Source organism: Cetorhinus maximus, chromosome 11, assembly GCF_964194155.1.
Source record: "Cetorhinus maximus chromosome 11, sCetMax3.hap1.1, whole genome shotgun sequence".
NCBI lineage: Eukaryota > Metazoa > Chordata > Chondrichthyes > Lamniformes > Cetorhinidae > Cetorhinus > Cetorhinus maximus.
This window is the reverse complement of record NC_135889.1, coordinates 54,520,012-54,547,260: the sequence shown is the minus strand read 5'-3', so window position 1 is coordinate 54,547,260 and position 27,249 is coordinate 54,520,012. Positions and strand designations below refer to the sequence as shown.

General features: G+C 41.6%; 1 protein-coding gene across 2 annotated transcripts in view; it reads right to left on the bottom strand.

Annotated features, from left to right (window-relative positions):
* Positions 1-25,193, bottom strand: part of cwc22 (CWC22 spliceosome associated protein) — a 110,456-nt gene extending 85,263 nt beyond the window's left edge. For both annotated transcript variants that reach the window (XM_078551943.1, XM_078551944.1), the window contains exon 1: positions 24,945-25,193. In XM_078551943.1, the coding sequence (XP_078408069.1) occupies positions 24,945-24,955 (11 nt within the window). In that variant the 5' untranslated portion in view covers positions 24,956-25,193. The remainder of the gene's footprint in view (positions 1-24,944) is intronic.
* Positions 25,194-27,249: the final 2,056 nt, after the last annotated feature.

The window sequence follows — 27,249 nt, the reverse complement described above, 5'->3', positions numbered from 1 at the left end:
AAAATTCGCTCACAGGACGTGGGCTTCGCTGGCTGGGTCAGCATTTATTGCCCATCTCTAGTTGCCTTTGGGTAGGTGGTGATGAGATGCCTTCTTGAACTGCTGTGGCCCATGTGGTGCAGGTACACCCACAGTGCTGTTAGGAACGGAGTTTCAGGATTCTGACCCAGCAATAGTGAAGGGATGGCGATATATTTCCAAGTCAGGATGGTAAGTGATTTGGAGGGGAGCCTGCCGGTGGTGGTGTTCCCATCTATCTGCTGCCCTTGTCCTTCTAGATGGCAGCGGTCGTGGGTTTGGAAGATGGTGAATAAGGAGCCTTGGTGGATTCTTGCAGTGCATCTTGTAGATGGTACACACTATTGCCAACGTGCGTCGGTGGTGGAGGGAGTGAATGTTTGTGGATGTGGTGCCAATCAAGCGGGCCGCTTTGCCCTGGACAGTGTCAAGCCTCTGGAGTGTTGTGGGAGCTGCCCTCATCCAGGCAAGTAGGGAGTATTCCATCACACTCCTGACTTGTGCCTTGTAGATGGTGGACAGGCTTTGGGAGAAGCACAAAGGATGGCAAGGGCACAGAATGTTTTCTGGGTGCAGTACTTCAATGTCCATCACCTAGGGTGGCTCAGTAGCACCACAACATGCCGAGTAGGCCGAGTCCTAATGGACATAGCTGCTAGACTGCGTCTGCGGCAGGCGGTGAGGGAACCCAAGAGGGAAAAGCATACTTGACCTCATCCTCACAACCTGCCTGCTGTAAATGCATTTGTCCATTATAGTATCTGTAGGAGGGGTGACCAGCACATAATTCCTGTGGAGGCAAAGTCCCATCTTCACATTGAGGATACCCTCCATCATGTTGCATGGCACAACCACTGTGCCAAATGGCATAGATTTCGAACAGATCTAGCAACTCAAGACTGGGCACCAATGGAGGCACTGTGGGCCATCAGTAGCAGCAGAAAATTTTTTAAAATTCATTTACAGGATGTGGACTTCGCTGACTAGGCCAGCATTTATTGCCCATCCCTAATTGACCTTGAGAAGGTGGTGGCAAGCTGCTTTCTTCAACCTCTGCAGACCATGTGCTGTAAGCACACCCACAGTGCTGTTAGGGAGGGAGTTCCAGGATTTTGACCCAGCAACAGTGAAGGAAAGGCAATATGTCTCAAAGTCAGGATGGTGAGTAGCTTGGAGGGTAACTTGCAGGTGGTGGCGTTCCCATGTGTCTGCTGCCAGCAACGTCCACATCCCATAAATGAATAAAAAAATGAACTTCAGTTTTCAATACATTGCGAACATTAAAGGCACTATATAAATGCAAGTTTCTTTAACCTTGTTTAAAAATGTACACATAATTACCTTCAATTTTTAAACTCAGAAGCTTAGACTAGATGCTCTAATAGAAACTAAACCCATATCCATATATAGCTCCATGTGAAAACACTAACAGTCATATGAACATATGAACTAGGAGCAGGAATAGGCCCTTCGAGCCTGGTCACCATTCACTAAGATCATGGCTGATCTGTTGGTGGTCTCAACTCCACTTTCCTGTCTGCCCTCATAACCCATGACTTCCTTGTTTGTCAAAAATCTAACTCTGCCTTGAACAAATTCAGTGACCCAGCCTCCACTGATCTCTGTGGAAGAGAATTCCACAGACTAACAACAATCAAAGAAAAGAGTTTTCCTCATCTCTGTCTTAAAAGGTAGACCTCTTATTCTTGAACCGTGTTCTCGAGTTCTCGTCTCCCCCACAAGTGAAAACATACTACCGGTATCTAACCATCAGGTCCCCTCAGGATCTTATATGTTTCAGTAAGATCACCTCTCCTTCTTCTAAACTCCAGTTGGGTATAGGCACAACCTGTTCAACTTCTCTTCATAAGATAAGCCCTTCATCCCAGGAATGAGTCAACTGAACCCTCCCTGAGCTGCTTCTCACATAACTATCTTTTTTCAAGTAGGGAGACCCAAACTGCATGTAGTTTTCCAGATGTGGTCTCACCAGTGCCCTGTGCAGCAGCAGTAAAACGTCCCTACTTTGTAATTGCATTCCCCTTGCAATAAATGACAACATTCCATTTGCCTTTGCAATCACTTGCTTTCCCTACATACTAACTTGTGATTAGTTTATCAAGACACCTTTGTACCACCAAGTTCTGCAATCTCTTTCCATTTAAATAGTATACTGCTTTTCTTTTCTTTCTGCCAAAGTGGGCAAGTTCACAATTTCTCACATGATACTCCATCTGCCAAACTTTTGTCTACTCACAATTTGTCAATATCCCTTTGCAGACTCTCTACCTCTTGACAACTTACTTTCTTACTTATCTTGGTGTCAATGGCAAATTTAGCAACCATACATTCCATCCCTTCTTCCAAATTGTAAATAGTTGAGGCACGCTGCTAGTTGCAGTTTGCCAACCCAAATAAGAACTATTTATCCCTACTCTCTGTATCCTGTTAACTAAGCAACCCTTTATGTGTACTAATATGTTGCCCCCTACACCATGAGATCTTGAACCTTTGATAAGGTGCCACATCAAATGCCTTTAGGAAATCTAAGTAGACTGCATCCACAGATTCCCCTTTATCCACTTTGCTAATTACTTACTCAAAAAAAAACTAACAAATTAGTTAAACACAATTTCTCTTTCACAATGTCATGTTGACTCTGATCACATTATCATTTTCTAACTAATGCATTCTAGCCATTTACCTATTACAGATGTTAGGCTAACTGACCTGCAGTTTCCTGTTTTCTGGCACTCTCCTTTCTTGAATAAAGGTGCTGCATTAACTATTTTCCAACCCACTGGAACCCTTCCAAAATCAAAGGAATTTTGAAAAATTATAACCAATGCTTCTACTATCTCAGCAGCCACTTGTATTAAGGACCAAGAGTGCAGGCCATCTGGTCCTGGGGAATTGTCAACCTTAAGGTCTAATAGTTTTCCCAGCACCTTTTCCCTGGTGATGGCGATTGCTTTAAGATGCTCATGCCTGTTCACCTTTTGATTTTCAAGCATCTTCGGGAAGTTTTCTAACTCTTCCACAGTGAAGACAGACATAAAATACTCTTGAACACCCCCCAGTTCCTTATTTTCCACAATCAATTCCCCACTTTCTCTCACTCTAGAGGACAAACAATAGCTTTAGTTACTCTTTTCCTATTTAAATACTTGTAGAAGCTCTGACTATCTGTTTTTATATTACTAGCTAGCTTTCTCTCATGCTTAACATTACCCCTCTTTTTTTTAAGCCATTCTTTGCTGGTTCTTGAAATCTGACCAATTTTCTGACCGACCATAACCTTTGCAGATTGGTAGAGTGTTTCAATTTGATACAATCCTTAACTTCTTTATTCAGCCATGGATGGTGCATTCTTCTCAGAGTCTGTCTTTTTTCTTAAAGAGATTAATCTTTGCTACCACTACATCTCTCCTGTCCTACCTTTCAATCTAGTTTTCCAGTTCACTTTAACTTGCTCTGCTTTCATAACCATTATAATTGCCTTTATTCAGATTTAAAGCACAAGTCTTAGAGCCAAACTTCTCCCTTTCAAATGAACATGAAATTCTATCACGATATAATCGCTGTCACCTAAAGGCTCTTTTACCATGAGGTTATTAATTAATCCTGTTGACTAATCATTGCTCACTACCAGACCTAGAATAGCCTGCTCCCTGGTTGGTTCTAGAATGTACTGCTCTGAGAAACTGCCCTGTATACACTTGATGAACTCAAGTTCCAGGCTACCTTTGTCAATCTGATCTGTCCAATCTACATGTAGATTCATGATTAGCGCGGAATCTTTCTTATGCGCACCATTTTTTTCTTCCTGTAGACTCCCCTAAAAGGTATGTTGAAACTTTTCCTCTTGCACCCATCATGACACTCTGCAAGAATACCAATAAAAGGGGAAAGCAACAATTTATTAATGTATAAGAGAGTGCTGATTGGTTGGCAAGTGGACTCTGATTGATAAGAGACATTGCCATGGAGAATGCACCAGTGACAGTGACTGAGAGTTAACTGCCAAGCAGTGTTTGAAATTTAAACCAGGCAGCTTAACTCCGATTGGTCAAGGCATTGCCCTTAGGAATGAGTCAGCGAATGACTGTCACTTATTTTGTTTGGCTGAAATAGGCGCAATGTGTGTATATGTTCTTTCTATCTGCAAAGAACAGGGCCCTGTGTATTAATATACGTAGCTTCCTGTACATGCAAATGCGCCACACTGAGCACAACTGACAATCTTAAATTGGTTGTCAGCACAATTCTTAGCACACAGAATTATTTAGCAAGTGTTGAACAACCGTGGAATCACGTTAATGCCGGACACTGTTTTGAGTTTTGCAAACACAGGCTGGTTGGGTACAGTCTGTACCTTGCCTGTTGTGAACAGCAGCTGGGACATGCTGATTGATACGATCCACCAGTCATTGGGACGTACAGCCTCCTATCTTTTCCAAATATCAAATACCCTTCAACAATCAGTTCCCAGCGTTGGTCACCCTGCAACCATGTCTCTGTGATGGCTATCAGGTTCTACATATATATTTTTATCATTTGTGCCAACAATTTATCTATTTTGTTGTGAATGTTGCATACAAAACAGATACTTTAACAGTCTTTATACCATTTTTGCACTCTCTCTGGCCTCATCTGCTGGTGCACTCTTATGTTTGTGTTCTCTGTCCCTTCCTGCCACACTCATTACCCAAATCACTACTCTGCTCTATTACTTCATTGTTTCCCTTTAATTTACTACATCTCCTTTAGCGTGATCACTTCTCCCCACTATTTTGTTTAAAGCCCTCTCTACCATCCAAGTTATACGACTTGCCACAACACTGGTCCCAGCATGTTTCAGGTGAAGCCCATCCCAACGATACAGCTTCCACTTTCTCCAGTACTGGTGCCAGTGCCCCATGAATCAAAACCCATTTCTACACCAGTCTCTGAGCCGCACATTCATTAATCTTATTTACCCCATGCTAATTTGCTTGTGGCTCAGGTAATAATCCAGAGATTATTATTTTGTGATCCTTCTTTTCAATTTAGCCCCTAGTTCTCATAATCCCTAAGCAGAATCTCTTTCCTAGTCCTATCTATGTCACTGATACCAACATGGACCACAGAAACTGGATCTTCCCCTCCTACTGCAAGTTCCTCTCCAACCCTGAGCAGATGTCCCAAACCCTGGCACCAGGCAGGCAACACAGCTGTCTGTACGCAAACTCCCAGCTGCAGAGAATTGAGTCAAATTCCCCCACCCACTCGCAGTCACACTCTCTTGCTCCTGACCACTCACCAAATCAGATGACCCTCTCCTCAGGGGTGCAACCACCTCCTGGATGCAAATTTCCAAGTAAGTTTCCCCATACCTGATGCATTGCAGTATCTGCAGCTCAGCCACCAGCTCAATGACTCTGATCCAAAGTTACTCAAGCCGCTGACACTTATTACAGATGTGTTTGCCCTGAATCACACTGGTGTTCAGGAATACCCACATTCTGCAGTCACAACACATCACCTGTACTGCAATCTTTATTGTGTGTTAATTAATTATTAACATTTTATTATTCAGCCAAGCCAGTTGAACTATACTTATTTTTAATCTACAAACTATATAATCTGTTTGAAGTTTGGGCAGAAGGACCACTGGCACAATTTATTCAAAAACCAAGCGATGTCAGATATTTACAAATGCAGCCAAATGCATTGTGAGCTCCTTGCTTCAGTTCTTAACGTGAAAAGCACGGGGTTTTCAGGAGCATTGAGACATATTCCAGAAGCAACATTTTACCACTGGATGTAAGCTGCAATTTTTATTTTCAAAGTGGTAAAACAGCACCACCATCTGGCTCCAAGAAAGTACAGAAATACACTAAGTCAGGCCAACTGTGAATTTTTCACTTCTAACATTAGAGACTGCTGGGACCAACACTCAGCATTTGAGGCTGCTGGGAGTGATGACACCTTGAAAGAGCGTAGTCTAGACCATTACACCAATGTAGAAGGGACTGCACAGGAAGGAACAAGGAAGAATAGAAATGTAGTTATTATTGGGAATTCCTTAGTTAGGAGGGCAGACAGACATTCCTGTAACCATCACTGTGAATCCCGCATAGTGTGTTGCCTGCCAGAGTAAAGCACATCGCAGAGAGGGTTCAAAATATTCTGCACACAGAATGAAGTCAGCCAGAAATTCTGGCACACGCTGGTACCAACGACATAGAGGGGACAGATATCGATGTCCTACGGTTAGATTTCAGAAGCTAGGGACAAAGTTAAAAGCAGGACCTCAAAGGTAATAACCTCTGGATTACTCCTACTGTTACACGCTAGTGAGAGTGGAACTCACAAGTTACAAAGTATCAATGCATGACTGGAAGGCATGGTGCAGGAGGGGCAGCTTCAGGTTCTTGGCATATTGGGACCTTTTCTGGTGCAGGAGCCACCTATTCAAAAAGAGGTATTTGCACCTCCACAGGGTGGCAAGGCTCATGACTGTGGTTGGAGAGAGTTTAAACTAAATTGGATAGGGAATGGACATCAGCATTATGAGGCAGAAGAGGAATAAGGTGCGTAAAGATGCAAGAGCATTGGCTAGCTCCAGAGAAGGAAGTAGTACCATACTAGATAGGAGCAGACTAAGAAGGACTATGGGCAATACAAAAAGGTTATGAATGCATGTACGTAAATACAAAAAATCTGGTGAACAAGGTTGGTGAGCTACTAGCACAAATAGCTAGGCGGGAATGCGATCTAGAAAAATGATGAGGACTGGGTGCTTAATATTCAGGGATGCAAAGTGTCCAGAAAAAAGCAGGGAAGGAAAAAAGGGAATTGCAGTGGCAGTATTGATTAGGGAAGACATTGCAGTTTTGTGAAGAGAGGATGTCCCTGAGGGGGTATAATCCGTTTGTTTAGAATTGATAAGCAAAAAAAAAAACTATCACATGCCAAATAGAGAGAGAGATGGAAGTGCAAATCTGCAGGGAAATCAAAGAGATTTGCTAGAACTACAGAATAGTGATCTTGGGGACTCAAATTTCCCAAATATCGATTGGGATAATGTTAGAGAAAAGATAAGGAGGGGGAGAAATTACTGAAATGTGTTCAGAAGAACTTCCTTGAACATTATGTCCTAGTCCAACTAGGAAAGAGGCACTGTGGTGGGAAACTGGTGCTGGGAAGAGAGGTGGGCCAAGTAATTCAGCCAGATTTTGACTGACCTTATTTCATAGAGGCATTATGACTCAGAAGGTGGCCCTTTGGCCCATCAAGTCTATACTGGTTCTCTGTGCAGCAATCTAGTTCCTGTACTCCTGCAAGTTTATTTCTCTCAAGTGCCCATCCAATTTCTTTTTGAATTCATGAATCGTCCCTGCTTCCACTACCCTTGTAGACAGCGTGTTTGATGTTATTACCATTCACTGCATAAAAACTCTTCCTAACATCCACCCACAACACTTGCTCAAAACCTTAAATCTGTGAGCCCTCATCCTTTTCCATCAGCAAATGGAAACAGCTTTTTGTCAACCTTATTTAAGCTAGTCATAATCTGGTACACCTCCATCAAATCTCCCATAAATCTCCTTTGCTCCAAGAGAAAAACCTCAGCTTCTCACAGGATCGATGCTGCCAAACAACAAACGGTGGACAGTGAGCCCAAAGTGTCTGTGGGGGAACTCTGGTTAGAGTGATCATCGTATAAAGTTTAGATTAATAATGGAGAAAAGCAAGAAACAGTCCAAAGTAGAACTTCAGTGAGATGGGAAGGGATCCAGCCAGGGTAAAATGGGACCAAAGTCAGATAGGAAAAACTGTAACTGAACAATGGGGGATTTTTAAGACAAGGGTTCGCAAACCGTGGGTCATGGCCCCTGATGGGCTTGCAGAGATCATATATGGGATAGCAAGCTCCCCTTCCTCTGAGACAGCAATGGCAACTGTAGAGAGAATGCTCTAGCAGGAGGGGCCTGGACCCACAGGATTGATGCTGCCAAACAGCAATGGGTGGACGGTGAGCCCTAAGTGCCCTTTAACAACAGAAACCACTTTTAGTGCCGAGTTTAAGTGGGCCTGGGATGTCTGTGCGCCAACTTGGTGCAGGTATAGGCCGGCATGTGTAATCAGTCACTTACTTAATGTGGGAAAAACCAGGAGGTCATGTGGCTGATTCTGGAAGGTGAGTGGCAGCTTCAAACTTTATTGCATTTCTGGTACTGCCTGCCTGTTGTACAGGCTCCTTACCCCAGGGTGGCCACTCTGCTTCACAGAAACTGGAAACTAGACCAGAAAGGGTATGCTTGTATAACGGAATACAAAGTAAGATGTCAAAATTTGCCAAAGATACCAAACTTAGAGGTTTGGCAAACAATGAGGATGATACCAATCAACTGCAAAAAGACATAGGCTAGCAGAAGGATCAGACAAGTGCAGATGGGATTCCATACAGAGAAGTGAGAACTGATGCATTTTGTAGGAAGAGAAGAGGCGCAAAACATACATAATGACACAGTTCTAAAGAGTGTGCAGGTAAAGATGGACCTTGGTATTCACGTGCACAGGTCCTTGAAGGTGGCAGGACATAGTGAGAGAGTAGCTAGCAAAGCATTTGGACCTTGGGCTTCACAAATAGAGGCACCGAGTCCAAAAACAGGGTTGTTATGCTGAATCATAAATCTCTGGTCAAGCCACAACTAGAGTACTGCATCCAGTTTTGCTCATCACACTTTAGGAAGAATGCAAGAGGGCAGAGGAAATATACTAGAACGGTTCCAGGAATAACAGAAGTAAACTACAAGGTCATGTTGAGAAGCTGAGGTTATTCTCTTGCAGCAAAAAAGATTTAGGGGAGATTTGATAAAAGTGTACCCAGATTATGGCAAGTTTAAGTAAGGTTGACAAAGAAAAGCTGTTTCTATTTGCTGCTGGAAAAGGATTAGGGTTCACAGATTAAAGGTTTTGGGCAAGAGCTACAGTGGGGATGTGAGGAAGAGTTTTTTTATGCAGAGTGGGAATGACCTTGAACTCACTGCCTACAAGGGTAGTGAAAGCAAGGACGGTTAATGAATTCAAAAGGAAATTCGATGGGCCTTTGAGGGAAATAAACTTGCAGGAATATAGGGACAGAACAGGGGAATGGGACTGACTGGATTTCTGCATAGAGAACCAATATGGAATCAAAGAGCCAAAGGCTTCTTTCTCAGCCATAATGCCTCTATGAAACGTCAGTCAAAATCTGGCTTCATTACAGCAAAAAAAAGATAAAACTAGTTATTCACACCTGTTTTCTCATTAGGGTACAATTATAGCAAACAACCTATTAAAAACCTTTTGCATACATCCATAAGGCTGTAACAGCAACCCATGGCTGAGAAAAAGAGCACCTGCAGGACATTAAGGTCCACTTAATGAATATTTACATAACTTAATTTCAGAACAACAGCAGTCAGGGAAAATCCCCAAGTGTACTAGTTGTGCATTTTACCATGAAATCTTGCCAATCTTGAGAAGACCATACCTGATAGGATTAAGATTTAAACCAAATTATTGTAGATAGCGATGTACACAAGTCACATTAAAAGAAACAAAATGCTGCACAGTCATTCTAAATGAGTTTCTATAGAAAGATTTGAATATTCTGCAACTAATCAAGACATGAAAAAATAATTAAGTTCCAGTTTTCTAATCTTAAGCAGCACATTTTTCAATTCACCATCTTTCAGTTTGAGTGAAGAAGGACAGAAACTATCAGAAATTTGAGGGCCGGGGATTTCCAAACCAAGTTCATAAATCAACATTGTTAATCTGTTTTAGTGATGTCAGTGGAAGGATAAATGTTGGCCACTGCACCATGAAAACTCACCTGCAATATCAAGTGGAGGACTTGGTTTAATATCCCGTCCAAAAGACAGCACCCTGAACTCTGCAGCATCTCCACAGTACTGCACAATTGTGGCACCCCAGGTTATGTGCATTGAGTGTGGTTTGAACCCATGAACTTCAGAGGCAAGAGTGGTACCAGTGAGCTAAGGCCAACGCACAAATGGTAACACTGTTTTAAAAAAAAGTGTCATCTCACAGCCAACTAAAAAGGTCCTAATCAAAATGAATTTAGGCAATCTTAATTTGATTCCTAATTGAGGCGGTGGCATAGTGGTATTGTCACTGGGCTGGTAATTCAGAGACCCAGGGTAATCCCCTGGGGACCCAGAATTAATGTCTAACAGTGACCATAAGGCCATTGTTGATTGTCATAAAAACCCATCTGCTTCACTAATGCCCTTTAGGGAAGGAAACCCGCCGTCCTCACCTGGTCTGGCCCTACATGTGACTCCAGATCCACAGTAATCTGGTTGACTCTTAAATGCCCTCCGAAATGGCCTAGCAAGCCACTCAATTGTATCAAATTGCTACCAAGTCTAAAAGGAATGAAACTGGATGGACCACCCGGCATCGACCTTGGCACAGGAAACGACAACAGCAAACTCAGCCATGTCTGCCCTGCAAAGCCCTCCTTACGAACATCTGGGGGCTAGTCCTGTCTCACAGGCTAGTCAAGCAACAGCCTGATGTACTCACAGAATCATACCTTCACCATGATAAAGGCAAAATACTGCGGATGCTGGAAATCTAAAACAAGAACAAAAAGTACTGGAAAAACTCAGCAGGTCTGACAGCATCTGTGGAGAGAAAGACAGAGTTAACGTTTTGAGTCCATATGACTCTTCTTCAGAGCTAAAGGGAAGTAGAAATTTGGTGAAATATATACTGTTTATGAGGGATGGAACAGGTGAAGTTAGAGGGCCAGCGATAGGTGGAGGCAAAAGAGAGATTACAAAAGATGTCATAAACGAAAGGTCAAAAGGTTGTTAATAGTGGTGGTGCTGGCTAAAGGAGGTGCTACTGGTCCTGCCATTATCACATTCTGCTTTCCACTCTTCATGTCACCATTAGCACCTCCTTTAGCCAGTACCACCACTATTAAGAACCCTTTGACCTTTTGTTTCTAACACCTTTTGCAATCTCTCTTTTGCCTCCAACCATCGCTGGCCTTCTATCCAGCTTCACCTATTTCACCCCTCTTAAACAGTATATATTTCACCACATTTCTATTTCCCTTTAGCTCTGAGGAGTCATATGGACTCGAAACATTAACTCTGTCTTTCTCTCCACAGATGCTGTCAGACTTGCTGCGGTTTCCCAGCATTTTTTGTTATTGTTTCATACCTTCACCATCCCTGGCTATATCCTGTCCCACTGGCAGGGCAGGCCCAGCAGAGCTGGCAGTACAGCGGTATACAGAGGGGAGACAGTTGCCATGGGAGTCCTCCACATCGACTCCAGACACCATGAAGTCTCATGGCATCAGGTCAAACATGAGCAAGGAAACCTCCTGCTGATTACCACGTACAGCCGCACCCCCCCCCCGCCCCCCAGCCGATAAATCAGTGCTCCCCACTTTGAGCACCACTTGGAGGAAGCAGTGAGGGTGGCAGGGGAATAAATGCACTCTGGGTAGTCAACTGGGTCTGCAGCAGGTCGTGAGGGAACCAAAGAGAGGGAAAAACAAGCTTGACCTCTTCCTCACCAATCGGTCTGCCACAGATACATCTAAGACAGGACCAGTAGGAGTGAATATTGCACAGTCCTTGAGGAGATAAAGTCCCATCTTCCCATTGAGGATACCCTCCATCATGCTGTGTGGCACTACCAATGTGCTAAATGGGATAGATTTCGAACAAACCTATCAACTCAAGACTGTGCATCCATGAAGCGCTATGGGCCTTCAGCAGCAGCAGAACTGTACTCAACCACAATCTGTAACCTCATGGCCCGGCATTGTCCCCACTCTACCATTACCACCAAGCTAGGGGATCAACCCTGGTTCGTTCAATGAAGAGTGCAGAAGGGCATGTCAGGAGCAGCACCAGGCATACCTAAAATTGATGTGTCAACCTGGTGAAGCTATAACATAGGACAATTTGCGTGCCAAACAGCATAAGCAGCAAGCAATAAACAGAGCTAAGCGATTCCACAACCAATGGTTCAGATCTAAGCTCTGTAGCCCTGCCACATCCAGTCATGAATGGTGGTGAACAATTAAATACCTCACTGGGGTAGCAGGCTCCACAAATATCCTCATCCATAATGATGGGGGAGCCCAGCACATCAGTGCAAAAGATAAGGCTGAAGCATTTGCTCCAAACTTCAGCCAGAAGTGCCAAGTGGATGATTAATCTCGGCCTCCTCTGGAAGTCCCCAGCATCAGAGATGCCAGTCTTCAGCCAATTCAATTCACTCCACATGATATCAAGAAACAGCAGAAGGCACTGGATGCTACAAAGACTAAGGGCCCTGACAATATTCCAGCAGCAGTACTGAAGACTTGTGCTTCAGAACTCGCTGCACCCCTAGCCAAGCTGTTCCAGTACAGCCACAACCGTACCTACCCAGCAATGTGGAAAATTGTACAGCTATGTCCTGTACACGAAAAGTAGGACAAATCCAACTCGGCCAATTACCTCCCCATCAGTCTGCTCTCGATCATCAGTAAAGTGATGGAAGGGGTCATCAACAGTGCTATCAAGCGGCACTTTCTTTGCAATAATCTGCTCACTGATGCCCATTTTGGGTTCCACCAGGGCCACTCAGCTCCGGACCTCATTACAGCCTTGGTTCAAACATGGACAAAAGAGCTGAACTCCAGAGGTGAGATGAGATTGGCTGCCCTTGACATCAAGGCAACATTTTACAGAGTGTTGCATCAAGGAGCCCTAGCATAGGTCAATGGGAATCAGAAGGAAAAATCTCCACTGGTTGGAGTGATACCTAGCACGAAGGAAGATGGTTGTGGTTGTTGGAGGTCAATCATCTCAGTTCCAAGACACCACTGCAGGAGTTCCTCAAAGCAGTCTCCTAGGCCCAACCATCTTCAGCTGCTTCACCAATGACCTTCCTTCCATCATGTCAGAAGTGGGGATGTTTGCACAATGTTCAGCACCATACACGACTCCTCAGATACTGAAGCAGTCCATGTCCAAACGCAGCAAGGCCTGGACAATATCCAAGCTTGGGCTGACAAGTGACAAGTAACATTCACACCACACAAGTGCCAGACAATGACCATCTGCAACAAGCCATTGGCCCTTAACATTCAATGGCATTACGAGTGCTGAGTCCCCCACCATCGACATCCTGGGGGGGTTACCATTGACCAGAAACTGAACTGGACTAGCCATATAAATACTGTGGCTACAAGAACAAGTCAGAGACTAGAAATCCTGCGGAAAGTAACTCATCTTCTGACTCCCCAAAGCCTGTCCACCATCTACAAGGCACAAGTCAGGAGTCTGATGGAATGCTCTCCACTTGCCTGGATGAGTGCAGCTCCAACAACACCCAAAAAGCTTGACACCGTCCAGGGCAAAGCAGTCCCCTTGATCGACACCCCTTCCACAAATATTCACTCCCTTCACTAATGTCGAACAGTGGCAGCAGTGTATACCATCTACAAGATGCACTGCAGATACTCACCAAGGCTCCTTAGAGCACATTCCAAACCCATGATCACTACCATCAAGAAGGACAAGGGCAGCAGATAGATGGGAACACCCTGAGCAATTGGTAAAGCCGAGTTATTTTTAAAAAATCTCAGAGGGAAACTTTGAACAACTGTCATAACCTATAACTTCAAGTGTTATGTTTGAGATGCAACTCTAAATTCAGGAATCATACCACCAGTTCGAGAGGTTTTATATTAAGCTAAATGAAACATTTTATTAATTTACACAAGTTAAATATACACACATGGCTACAAATTACTTAGATCATAACTTTTAGCAAATTCCCAAACTAATCTCCATTAAGGCAACAGCAACCCATAGACTTAACCAGACACGAGGCAAAGCATTTTCACCGTACGAATTCAAAATGAGGTTCTTTTCACTTTGGTTCCTGTGGAGACAGTTGGAGGCTTACAGCTGCTTTTGATCTCACATTGCCTCTGCTCTACAGACACAAAGCTGAAGTTATACCTAGCACAGCCCACTTAATGTAAATTCCCATTGTATCACCAGCCTCTTCTAACAATAAACCCCTTTCATAGTACCAATTTTATTAGCAATATAAACATATTGCTTGGTCTCTGCTCGCTAGGTGCCACAATTCACCCTACTTCTTGAATGCTCTATTCAAAAAAATGCAAATGCACTCTACCTCTCTGTTTACATCTCAAAACCAGTACACATCAAAGCACCCAGACTAGCTGGCTTTAATCCAATTATGAGACACCCACAGACTAAACCTCTATTTTAAAAGAAAAATATTTTCCACTAATATTATATACACTAATAGCTTCATGACAAACACCACCTGGACGTTCCCCTCCAAGCCACTCACCTTCCTGACTTGGATCGCCGTTCCTTCACTGTGACCGAGTGAAAATCCCGGAACTCCCACCCTCACAGCACTGTGGGTGCACTTATACCACAGGGACTGCAGCAGTTCAAGCACAGGGACTGCAGCAGTTCAAGAAGGCAGCTCACCACCATCTTCTCAAGGACCATTAGGGATGGGCAATAAATGCTGGCTTAGCCAGCGAAGCCCACATCCTGTAAATGAATAAGAAAAATCCCAAAGCTGGTTGTAATTTTACTCAGAGGTATTAAAGATACTGAAGGAAGGTCAAGCACTGGTACAATGCAGGTGCTTCAAGGGCAGGGTGAAAGCACACTGCCTTCACATACATTTTGAGCACTTGCCAAGAAGTTACTGTTGAATCCTGGTAGTTTTGGTAGGGTGATGGAGATGTTGCTCTAGCAGTCTTCTCACATTTTAGCCAATAAAATTAAACATAATTACTGTTTCTTGAGGAAGACCTTCAGTCCATATAACCCACCGTTCCACTTGGTGCATTTCTAATACTGTAACTCCCATTTATTCTCTGGAACCAGTTTAGTTCTTTCTTGAGATACTTTCATGTTTATTTCACCACTGTGCCAGTAGCCTATTCCAGTTACCAATCCTGTACAAAAAAGTTTCTCTTGCATTTCCTTTAGCCCTTTTTTAGCCCAAAATATGATTTTCACAATGTTTGCATCATCCTTCACCAGCTTTTGCATTCCAACTCCTCGAAGACTCATCAAACAATATCCTATCCTGCACATAATGTCCCACATGCCAAACAATCTTGCATTTGACAACTTTCATGACTTCCTGCTGCCTAACAGGTCAACTTTAAAATCTGCTTCATCTTCAATCCGTGGCCTCACTGCATTGTACCTCTACAATTTTCACCAGCCTTATGTCCCAGTTTGCACTTGCTCGGATTATGATCTAATGTTTACCCTCCCTCTAAAGCGGGTAACTGAGCCAAAACTTACCACATAAATTCTGCGTGCTTTCAAAGCTTTAGGTGTAAGCTCTGGCTCAGTGGTCGCACTCTCGCCTCATAAGTCAGGTCAGGGGTTTAAGTCCCACTCCAGAGACTTAAACATATAACCGAGACTGACACTTCCACACAGTAGAGAGGACTGAACTGCTAAAGGTGCCTTCTGTCGAATGAGTTGATCAATTAAGACCACAAAAAGAATATTAGCTAATTTATCTCAAAACTGATTATGTAACATTCTGGAGCACAAATTGGCTTCTGCATTTTCATACATTACAACAGAACCTATACTTCAAAATGACTCCATGCAGTGAAGCACTATGGGACTCCTGGAGGTGAAAAATGCTATCTAAACTTTACACGTCTACTTTATGCGCCTAAGCAACCCACAAAGTCAAAAAATTTGGGGCACTATTCATAAAAGTCATTATTTCAACTTGTGATCAGTTTTCATTCAGGACAAAATGCTATAATTTAGACGGTAAGTTTTAATCATCATCATACATACAGAGGTTAGGAGAAATATCCTTATGCAGAGGTGTTTGACAATGCAATACTTTATGCCACAGGGAGTAGCTGAAGCACAGACAGGAAAGCTCAATAATATTTGAGGAAATCAGCACCCATCTGCTACCTGATCTATTGCTCTGTGAATTAAGACATGCAAAATTTTCCCCTATAAGCCTTGCCTGAATAAAGAGATTCAACCAAGTATACATGCAATTCAGTTGCTTCAAAGCACAAGGCTAAGCGATTTCTCCTCTACATTACAAGTATATACCAATAAGGGGGAAGATTGTTTGCAGGAAGAGCAAAAAATATATTGGTGCTAACTTTTTGTTAAGAGATACAGGTGGGGACCATCAGCTTTCAACCTCATATTTTGAAAGGGCTTTTTAACTGGATGGTGAACACTTAGTAATCTTTTTAATTTTCAATTTAAAACAATCCTTTGAAAACTTAACTGATAAATTTTAAGTTTTGGCAACATTCAGTAAAATATCATTCCTAAAACCAACTTTTATATAGTATCTGCTTCATGTGCACTATTCATCTTCCCATGATTACACAAATTATTATACAATGCTTGGTTGATTTTCTATTTTGATAAGTGCATCTGAAATTCCAAAATTAAAAAGCAACACCATAACATGAGTTAAAAGTTAATTAGGGTTAAGGTTTAAAATCTTACATTGGAGTTCAATTAAAAATGTAAATAGCAATAGACTGGTAATTAAATTGCCATGGATCCCTTTTAAAATCTGGGGGCTATTTAACATACGAGATTAAAACATTGCCCTTTAATCTCCGTTTGAATCCAGCCAAAATAGATTGGATCAAAAAAATCTTCCATTTTAGCCAATTCTCGGACTTGAATATTAAATACCAATTCTCAAATAGTCTGGTTCATTCTGACAAGACATCCATGATGGATATCTGAATCAATCAGGATAAAATAAAGCAAAATGTCATGTAAAATTTATTAGTGAAGCATTTGTTTGTCCTAACAATGCATGTGGTTTACATTATCTTAAAATAATTTGAACAGCAATATCATAATCAATATTACAGGTTGAGGACAGATGGAAAGCTTCTGTGAAATAATTCACAACATTACTGGACAATCAAACAACTCAACATTTGTTTCTCTATTCTAATAACATTTACATCTGCTGTCCCTTTATGTTTTTGAAAGGTGTCAAACTTCAAAGTGGGGCCTCACCAGTGTCACATCAACAAGCTGAGTTCAAAATTGCCTCAGAAAGCAGTGTTCAAGAAAGGAGCGAAGAAAGCCTTGAATACAAAGACTAACAGTATGTGGATAAGGTAGAGGAACGAGTTATCCCAATGAAGGAGCAAGATTATCCCAACACCTGAGCGTCATGGACTTCTTCGTGAACAATATTTGAACATATTGCAGATAAAGCTTCCCACATGGCCTGATACAAGTGCCACATCCGAGCTTCAGGGAGATGCAGACTGCTAGCACCTGCTGCCAACTGGGAAGCTGGTTTAACATCCTATGTCAGCCAGGACAAAGGCAGTGACCAAGTACACCAACTCCAAATAAAACTCCATGACATACAGAAAGTCTTAAAAATTCATAAGACTGTGGGGCAATAAAATGCATTATCATATTTAATGTAAAAAAAACCAAGGCACTTAGCGGCATAAAACAAAATGACACTAAGCCACATTAAGGTGATATTAGGATAGATAACCAAAAGCTTGGTGAAAGAGGAAGGTTTTCAGAGTATCTTAACGAAGGAAAGGTCAAAAGGCAGAGAGGTTTAGGGAAGGAATCCTAGAGATTAGAGTTTAGGCAGCTGAAGGAGAGCAGCTATCTCAAAGGGCTGTTTGGCTGGGAGAGATCAGAGACAGGAGAGGTCAGGCCATGGTGAGATTTGAAAAGAAGGAACAGAGAAGTCAAGAAAATTGTTCTTCCGTTTCCAAAGCTACTAACCCCACACTAATTAGCAAAAAAATGAATTTGTGAATTTGATTTGATCTACCTTCTTGATGTTTTAGCTACCTGAAAAATTCCACCCAAGCAACCTACATCAAAAAAAATTCTACAAGTAAGTATGATTTTATTTTGCAGTTGCATGAATTTGGTCATAAATCCTGGAGAACATTTTCTCTCAAATCCAAGTCCACTGACAGGTCTTGAGTTCAGCTTGGAGTGCCTGGGTGGAGTTTGAATTATTGGCAAGTATAAGCTGATGCTTTGGTTCATCCCAATTGGCAACAGACATGAGAATATGGCTAGTCACACCACATTTCCTATTGGCACAAGGAAAGCGAGTACACTAGAGGCTGCTGTTTTAAGCCACACATATCATCATTAGCAACTAGTGCTGTTTGCATATATAATTTGTAACCTATGAAGTTTTAGATTGCATAAATAACTCCTTGTTCTGCATTAGCTGCCTATGCAATAAATCTGCCATTTATTTATTGCCGTTTGTTTATTTATTTTCCTTCTCTCAATAGGTCTCCTCAAAGAAAAGCATAAAACTTGGTAATTTTTCCCCAAAAAAGTAACTTCAATTATTATATCAAAGAGCACCTTGTTAGCTGTGTGACAAATTCAATATGTAATGGAATTTCATATACACAAAATAGCACAAATCACAACATAACAGGGCAGCAACACACCATTTCAAACCAGAAACAAGAACCAAGAACAATAAACAATAAGCACAATAACAATGGGGATAGGATAAATTTGTGCAATGCAAACAGCATGGCCAGAGTCTACATGCAGTTTTGGGGACCCCATTATAAAAGGACAAAGGCATAGGGAGTACATAGTGCAAACTTGTTTGACAATACCAGGGCTTCAAATTCATTGTGAGAAGAGGCTGAAGATTCTGGGACTGTTTTGACTCAAGTGGAGGAGGTTTGCAGCTTTTTTTAAATTATAAAAAATATCGGCAAATTGAAACTACTTCCTCCGATTAAATCGTCAGTATTGTTGGGCCAATTTAAAATTGTCACAGAAAACAAGTTAGGAAATATTTCCTTGAACAGACAATTATTAAAAGCATGGAATGGTCTGTGCATGTTTGACGAGAGACGAGTATCTCTTCTGAAATGCACAACAGAGTAATCATTTGAAGCAAATATGGAATCAGGAATACGACAACAGAACAAGACAATGGAAACACTTTTGTCTTGTTCCAGCTGAAAGTCAGCACAGAAACAATGGATTGAATGGTCTCTTGTTGAACCGTTAATTTCTAGAATGCTCTTTTCCCAGTCCTTTGCTCTATAGTTAGTCAAACTTTTCTCAGCTCTTGATTCATTCAAAAAAGTACACAAAACTTTCAAGGACATTTTATCAATTATTCATAAAAAGATGTTTTGTACCTGATATTTGGCATATTCTTTTGGGCCTGCCAAGTACTTTTAATTTGGAGAATTAAAATCAAAATTATTTAAAATATCCACATTAGAAGCGAGAGCAGAAGCAGATCTAAGTTTAGAAGCCACGCATGGGAACACAGACATAAAATTGCAAAACCCCAAGGAAGATGATCAACTGTTCACCAACATGGATTGGAAATTTTTCATTTACTCAGGCTGCTGAAAGATAACCCACAGTTCTGAAGTCATTCTCCTCTCATTAAGGCTTTGATTGCTGGCAGCAGAGCTTTACATCACTGATACCTCTATGATCAATTTGCAATGCAAAGCATACAATCAAGTGCAACTTTGATACTGAGTCAAAACACTGCACAAGATCAACTGGGAAATGAAGAAACCCAGTACCAAAGAGGACAAATAGATCTGTAAGCGAATACAGAAATTACAGATACGTTTTGTAGTCTTATATCGAGTTGGTTTTGCATGCTGTGATTTATTTTGCAAAGCAAAACCTCACAAACACATTTACCTTTGATTTTGTATTGGTATATCAAAATTATCTATTTAGAAATTTGTTAGCATACAATATACAGGTAAGCATTATATTTGGTTTCCATTAAGCGACCACAAAAGCCCTCAAAACATGCTTACAAATGTCAAGGAATTAACACTGGTTGCATATTCTTTAAAAATAAATCAATATGCTCTTCTGCAAAGCAATCTGCCATTCAGCTTTATGAACACCCAACAAATTTGTTCGCTATCAGAGGAGGAAGGTAGAAGAGTAAATAAAAAAAGATTTAATAAAGAAACCAATTTATTTACATTTAAACATTCATCTGACAATTTAAAACAAACTATTAAGCTGAAAAGGCATTCTATACTCAGTGCTGACAATTATAACATTTTCGCTGCAAAATGAAATCTACAAAGTTGTTTGTTGCAACCTCTTTATATATTTCACTTCAATTTTAATGATGTTATCGCACCAATCTGAATACTGCTGTTTGATGCAGCTATAAGATAGGAGAACACTGTGGCTACTGAAGTCTTTTCTGTCATATCATGGCATAGGCAGGATTACGGGCACAGGGATATAGCACCACAAAATCTAAGACATTTTGAAGTCAATTCTGCAGATGCTCACTCTGGACCAGTGTTGACAACCTTGTTTACCTGGAGAGCCTTTTAAGAAAAATGTGCCTAAAATAAAAACTATCTGAAGCCGCAAACTGAAAATTCAGCATTTCTAAACCAAATACTTGGCAAATTACCCAGTGTGTCTGGTGGAATGCATCATTTACAACTGTGTATCAATAGAAATTAAAATACACCTAACTCTGAATTATCATGACTTTTGCTTGCTATAATTTTGTCAGTAAAGTCACCTTTAAAACAACTGTTTGGAATTAAAACAATTTTTTCAGCTAATGATTCTTATGATACAAAAATAGCTTTTAGTAGCACATTCAGAATAATTTATCATCTCAATGATATTAGAAACAATAATGGTTGCAATCATAAAACCTGCACTTCAAACCAAAGGCATTATCTATAACAATGGTGCATCTATACCATTCAAACTAATTTATTTAGAGCTTGGTGATGTTCCTTATTATAATAATAATCAGTAAAATGGGGCATAATGATTCGACTGTTATCCTCACAATGTAAAACATGGCTTTGACTTTTCTTCACTTTTTAGACTTTTTTCATGTTAGTGCAATCCAACTGGAACAAGTTGGGAGTTGCAGATGAGACGTTCAAGAACTGCACGCAGCTCCAGAGCTGCAGGCTGCAGACCCCTGCTCTGGACCAAGACCCAAGTTATTGATTTGGACAACGAACACAAGTGGCCACAGAAGTGAACCATGTGCGGAAAATACTACCCACTTCCAACCACACTTTTAAAAGCTCCTGTTAACTCTTGCTTTTTCCATTCTAAACATTTTTAAATCCAGTTTTCTAACCACTCTCTAATTCCATATCCCTTCATCTTTTCTTGCAATCTCCTGTGTGGTACCTGAATATTCTTTGTGTTCAAACATAAAATTGGGACATTTGGAATCTATTTAACTAAAGGGAAGCATCATAGAAAAGGGAAATTAAAAACCATCTAAACAGATTCAAAGACATGCATTTGGAAATTTCAGATGATCAACAAATGTGCACATTGACATATGAAAAGTCAGGCAGACGGGTTCAAAGCCTGAAAATAAGGGATTCTTTGCTACAATCTGCAGATAACTTGCAGTGCCAATCCAAATTCACATACGTGTAACAGGTTACAATTAACATATATTTAAACTAAACACACAAGAAAGCTTTCACATCATCCAGGAAGCACTATATATTTATTTGTCAAGGCGTCCTGAAGTGTTTAGAAAGTGCAGTCACTGTTTTTGTGCAGAAAATCTGGCAGTCAATTTGCACATAGTAAAAGCCCAAAAACATGTGCGATAATGCCTATAAGGAATCTGATTTTTAATAATGTTGGTTGAGGGATAAATATTGATCAGGACACTGGGAGAACGCCCCTCTTCTTCAAACAGTGCCAGGAGATCTTTGGCGTTCATCCGAGGGAGTAGATGGGGCCTCAACATAACATCTCAGCCAAAAGATATTACCACCAACAACATTCCATCCCCTCACTCCGTACTAACTTATCAGCCCAGATCACAAAACCTACTGACAGAGGCAAATGTGCAACCATTGAGCCAAGGCTGACACCTAAACTACACATTAAATCAATGTGGATTAAAATACTTTACTATAACAGCATGTTGAAAACTCCATTTCTCTGGAATGAGGATAAAAAAATTGGATGTGTAAACCACTGTCTTGAGCATAACTCAATTAACTGACTCTTGGGACAGCCTTGAGTTAAGACTAGTCGCCTGGCCAGTTTTGGTTGCTGTATTAGCATCGTGTCCGTCCCTCTGCTAGCAATGGCCAGGCCTCCAGCCCATCACCTCAAGCCTCATGCCCACTATTCTCAAAGGTTCTATTAATCTAAAACCTCCCTTCAACCTAGGAGCTTTCCAGGGCCTGATGGGTGTATAATTCAAGGATATACATGGGGACAATGACACAGGGCACATAATTGAGCAGCAGTCACAAAAATGGGGATATGCAAAGCATGCTTGATAAAAATAATTCTCTGGCTTACTGTAACAAACACGATGGGACACATTACCAATTGGGAAAAAATTGAATCATATTTTATGTCAAGATAATTTGGTAAGTTTTTTTTCCTCCTTTTCTTGTGAAGGTATTGACTGTTGGTGAGGTATAGCTGTCAAGCCTTTGCACATATTCAGACGCGAAGGCTCGGCACTGAGCACGAGTAGGTTATTCGGCTGTGGAGGTATATGAAGGTCAAGCCCAGTTTTTCATATCTAATTCCAGCAAAAGCTGTTTGATATTGGTTAGAAGTGGAAAATTTATTCCAGTTTTTTGAGGATATAACTAGTAGGGTAGTTAAAGGGGAACTAGTAGATGTAGTATACCTGGATTTCCAAAAGGCATTTGAGAAGATGCCAACACAAAAGGTTAATAGGCAAGGTAAGGGCTCATGGAGTTGGGTAATATATTAACATGGAGAGAGGATTGGTTAACGGCCAGGAAATGAGTAGGGATTAATGGGGCATTTTCAAGTTGGCGGGTTGTGACTAGTGGAGTGTCACAAGGATCAGTGCTGGGCCTCAGTTTTAACAATCTACAGTAACGACTTAGATGAAGAGACTGAGAGTAAGGTATCTAAGTTTGCTGATGACACACAACTAGGTGGAAATGTAAGCTGTGAGGAGGACACAAGAGAGGCTGCAAAGGGTTAGAGACAGGTTAAATAAGCGGGCAACAAAATGGCAGATGGAGTGTAACGTGGGGAAGCACAAGGTTATTCACTTTGGTCGTAAGAATAGAAAAGCAGAATGTTAGAAGGTGTGAATCTTGTAAACATTCATGTTGAGAAAGGCTTGCATGTGCACTTAGAAGGAACTCAAAATAAGCATGCAGGTACAGCAGGAAATTAGGAAAGCAGATTGTATTTGGGCATTTATTGCAAGGGGATTGGAGTACAAATAAAGAAGCCTTACTACAATTGCTCAGGGCTGTGGTAAGACTACACCTCGAATAGCATGTGCTGTTTTAGTTTCCATTTTTAAGGAAGGATATACTTGCATTGGAGGCAGTACAGCAAAAGTTCACTAGACTGGTCCCTGGAATGAGAGGCTGAGTAAACAGGGCCTATATTCTTTGGAGTTTAAAAGACTGAGAGGCCATCAGATTGAAACGTACAAGGTTCTGAAGGGGCTTCTCAGCAGACAGAGGTTGTTTCCCCTGATCTGGGAAGCTAAAACACAGGGGCACAGTTTGAGGATAAGGGGACAATTATTTAGGACTGAGGAGAAATTTCTTCGAAGGGTTGTGAATCTTTGGAATTCTCTAGCCCAGGGGTTTGTGGATGCTCCATTGTTGACTACATTCACCGAGATAGACAGATTTTTGGTCTCCCCAGGAATCAAGAGACTTGGGGAGCGAGCGCAAAAGTGGAGTTGAAGCATCAGCCATGATTGTATTTAATGATTGTACTGAATGACCTGTATGGTCTTCTCCTGCTCCTATCTCTTGTGGGAAGCGTGTCTGATTTACCCCTCTTTACCAAAGCTGAAGAAGTCAATCACAACATTCCTTCCCTTCAATCGAAAATCAGGTAAACCAGAAAACATCAGTAATCAAACCTGGAACCTTGTCTGAATGGCTTACAGAGCCAATAATTTTGTTATTAAATTCATTAGTAGTTTTAAATATAAAAACAAGAACATTTACCACCAACTCGATCTTACATTGATGTGTTTTCATTCAGCATTTTGGACATCACTTGTTATGAATATACAAAAAATTCACAGATCACAACTTCTAGATTAACACACCAGCAAATTGACTGAAATATTTACGAGAAACATAGGTTTTTAACGTCGTGAAATGAGATCAATAGTTTGTTCTATTACCCTGTACTGTATGAACAATTTCAGGCCCTAAAATACAGGAAAAGATGCCTGCAAAGTTTTAATAATGAATTTGCAAAGTCACTTCAACAAACCGAAAGCAAATTATTGGATTAGCCCTAAGGAACCCCCCAAAACCGACTAAATTGACAAGAAATTAAATGTCTCAGAACAGGTATATTTCGCCTTTGAATTGTAGTTTTTAAAATTGTGATCATTCCAGCTCGAATTAAAGCAATGTCAGAAGCATATTTTTATAAAAAACAAAGTTTACAGAAGAGGTAAAAACTGTTTGTTCCCCAAAGTTAAGGGGAGCTGCTTTAAACTGGAGTTTGAAATCTCGAGCCAAGTTGGAAATCAGCAGGTTTTTCAGACATCAGGTACTGATCTGCGGGCAGCGATTGGAAAAGAAGCCGCTCGCTGCCATTCGGGGCCTCGGCCTGAGCCAGGCCTCTGAACCTCAGCAGCACACAGTCCGGGGGGGTACGACACACACACATACATGTGTGGGCCCGACCTCATCCTGCAACGCCTCCACATTAGCACCCGCTCTATCGCACTCGCTGCCCGGCTTCCTGATCACCAGCCGCTCCAGGCATCGCGGCCTGCACTCCGGACGCGACTGAAACCCGGCGGAAGACGCGATAACTTACCGTCTGGGCATTTTGGAGCGCAAGGCGGCTGCCCCCCACCCCGCCTCGTGCTAGGCAGGGCACCGCGCGCTGGTCCGCTTCCTAACGACTAAACTTCACCAGCCCAGAGCCCTAACTTTCACTTTGCCATATGGTGTTGTGCTGTCCCACTGCAAGGAGACGTAGAGAGGCCGCGCCGCACACACCAGGGCAGCGCTGCCAGGCAGAGCCAGCGCCCCCTCAGGCCGGAGGGCCGAAGCTCAGGCACCCCTCGCCCGCCGCCCAACACGCACTTGATGCGCGATCAATTGAACCAGGAAGAAGCAGACTCTGCAATGAAGCAATACTAATTCACATTGCGAAACAGCACTGGCTGAATAGCAGCAAGGTCCTACCCAAATAGGAAATGGCTACCTCCACACACAAATAACTATAATTTAAGGTCGTAAAATCTTTCCTTATGTGGGCCATACCTTCTGGGAGCTGTCAGAAAAAAATGGCTTTGTTTTGGCATATATGCTCCGTTCATTGTTTTTCCTCAATAAATTCATAGATTTTCTAGATCCCCTTGGAAAGCCTTCTGCCGTTGCTTTACTCTTACTGGTTTTAACTAACACAACTCAACAGGTGGTGAAGCAGGTGGAACAATCCAACAAGCCCAATTGGACTCTTAAATATATTTAAAGTTGAATTTCTTTAAAAAGTTTCTCCGATATGCTCAAGTTTTGGAGGGGGAGGGGGGCACCATAGAAATGTGACTCTTTATTCATAAATTTCATAGAATAGTTACAGAAGGATACCATTCGACCCATTGTTTCTGTGCCAGTTCTCTGCAAACTATTTCTAATCCCCCCACCTTTACCCATTGCCCTCCATTTTTTTCTCAAATGTTTATCCAAATCCCATTTGAAAGACACAATTGAATCTGCCTGCACCACACTTTCAATCAGTGCATTCCAGATCATAACCACTCACTGAGTAAAACAGCTTTTCCTCCATTTGGTTCTTTTGCAATTCACCTTAAAACAGTATCTTCTGGTTCTTGCCCCTTCTGCCAATGGGAACAATTTCTCTCCACCTGCTCTGTTCAAATGCCCCCCCATGATTTTGAATACTCCTATTAAATCTCCTCTCATCTTTCCCACCTCTAAGGAACAGTGGTAGCATCTCCAATCTATCCACATAACTGAAGTCCCTCGTCCATGAAACCGTTCTTGTAAATCTTTTCTGCACCCTTTCTAAACCTTTGCACCCTTTCTGAAGTGTGGTGTCCAGATTTGGACAGAACGCCCCAGATGAGGACGAACCAATGTTTTATAAAGGTTCATCAAAACTGCCATTGTTTTTTAATCAATGTTTTGGTTTATAAAGCCCAGGATCCTGTATGCCTTTTTAGCCACTTCCTCAACCTGCCTTGCCATATTCAACATTTCATGCACATATACCCCATATGGTCCCTCTACTCTTCCATCCCCTTTAGAATTGTACTCTTTATTTTTATATTGTCTCTCCTCATTTTTCCTGCCAAAATGTATCACTTCACACTTCTCTGCATTAAATTTTATCTGCAGACTTTCCGCCAGCCCACATCCTCAACAAGTCTCGCAGTTCACAATACTTCCAAGTTTTGTGTCAACCTATAAATTTTGAAATTGTGCCCTGTACACACAAAGCTAGGTCATGAATATATATCAAAATAAACAATGGTCCTGGTATGGATCCCTGAGGAATCTGACTGTATCCCTTCCTCCAGCCCAAAAAACAACTGTTCACCACTTCTCTTTGTTTTCTGTCACTCAACCAACTTTGTAGCCATGCTGCCACTGTCCTTTTTATTCCGTGGGTGTCAACTTTGCTGGAAAGCCTATAATGTGCCACTTTTGGAAGTTCATGTATACCACATCAACCACATTACCTTCATTAACACTCTCTGTAACATCATCAAAAAGCTCAATCAGGTTAGTTAAATACAATTTGCCTTTAACAAATCCAGGCTAGCTTTCCTAAATTGATACACATTTGTCCAAGTGACTGTTAATTTTGATCCAGATTATTGATTCTGAAAGTTTTCCCACCATAGAAACATAGAAAAATAGAAGCAGGAGTAGGTCATTCAGCCCTTCAAGCCTGCTCTGCCATTCAGTATGATCATGGCTGATCCTCTATATCAACACCATACTCCTGCTCTCTCCCCACATGCCTTGATGCCTTTAGAGTCTAGAAATCTATCTATTTCCTTCTTAAATATATTTAGAGAGGTTAACCACAGAGCTTAAACTGACTGGCTTGTAGTTGCTGGGTGTATCTTACACTTTTTTAACAAAGG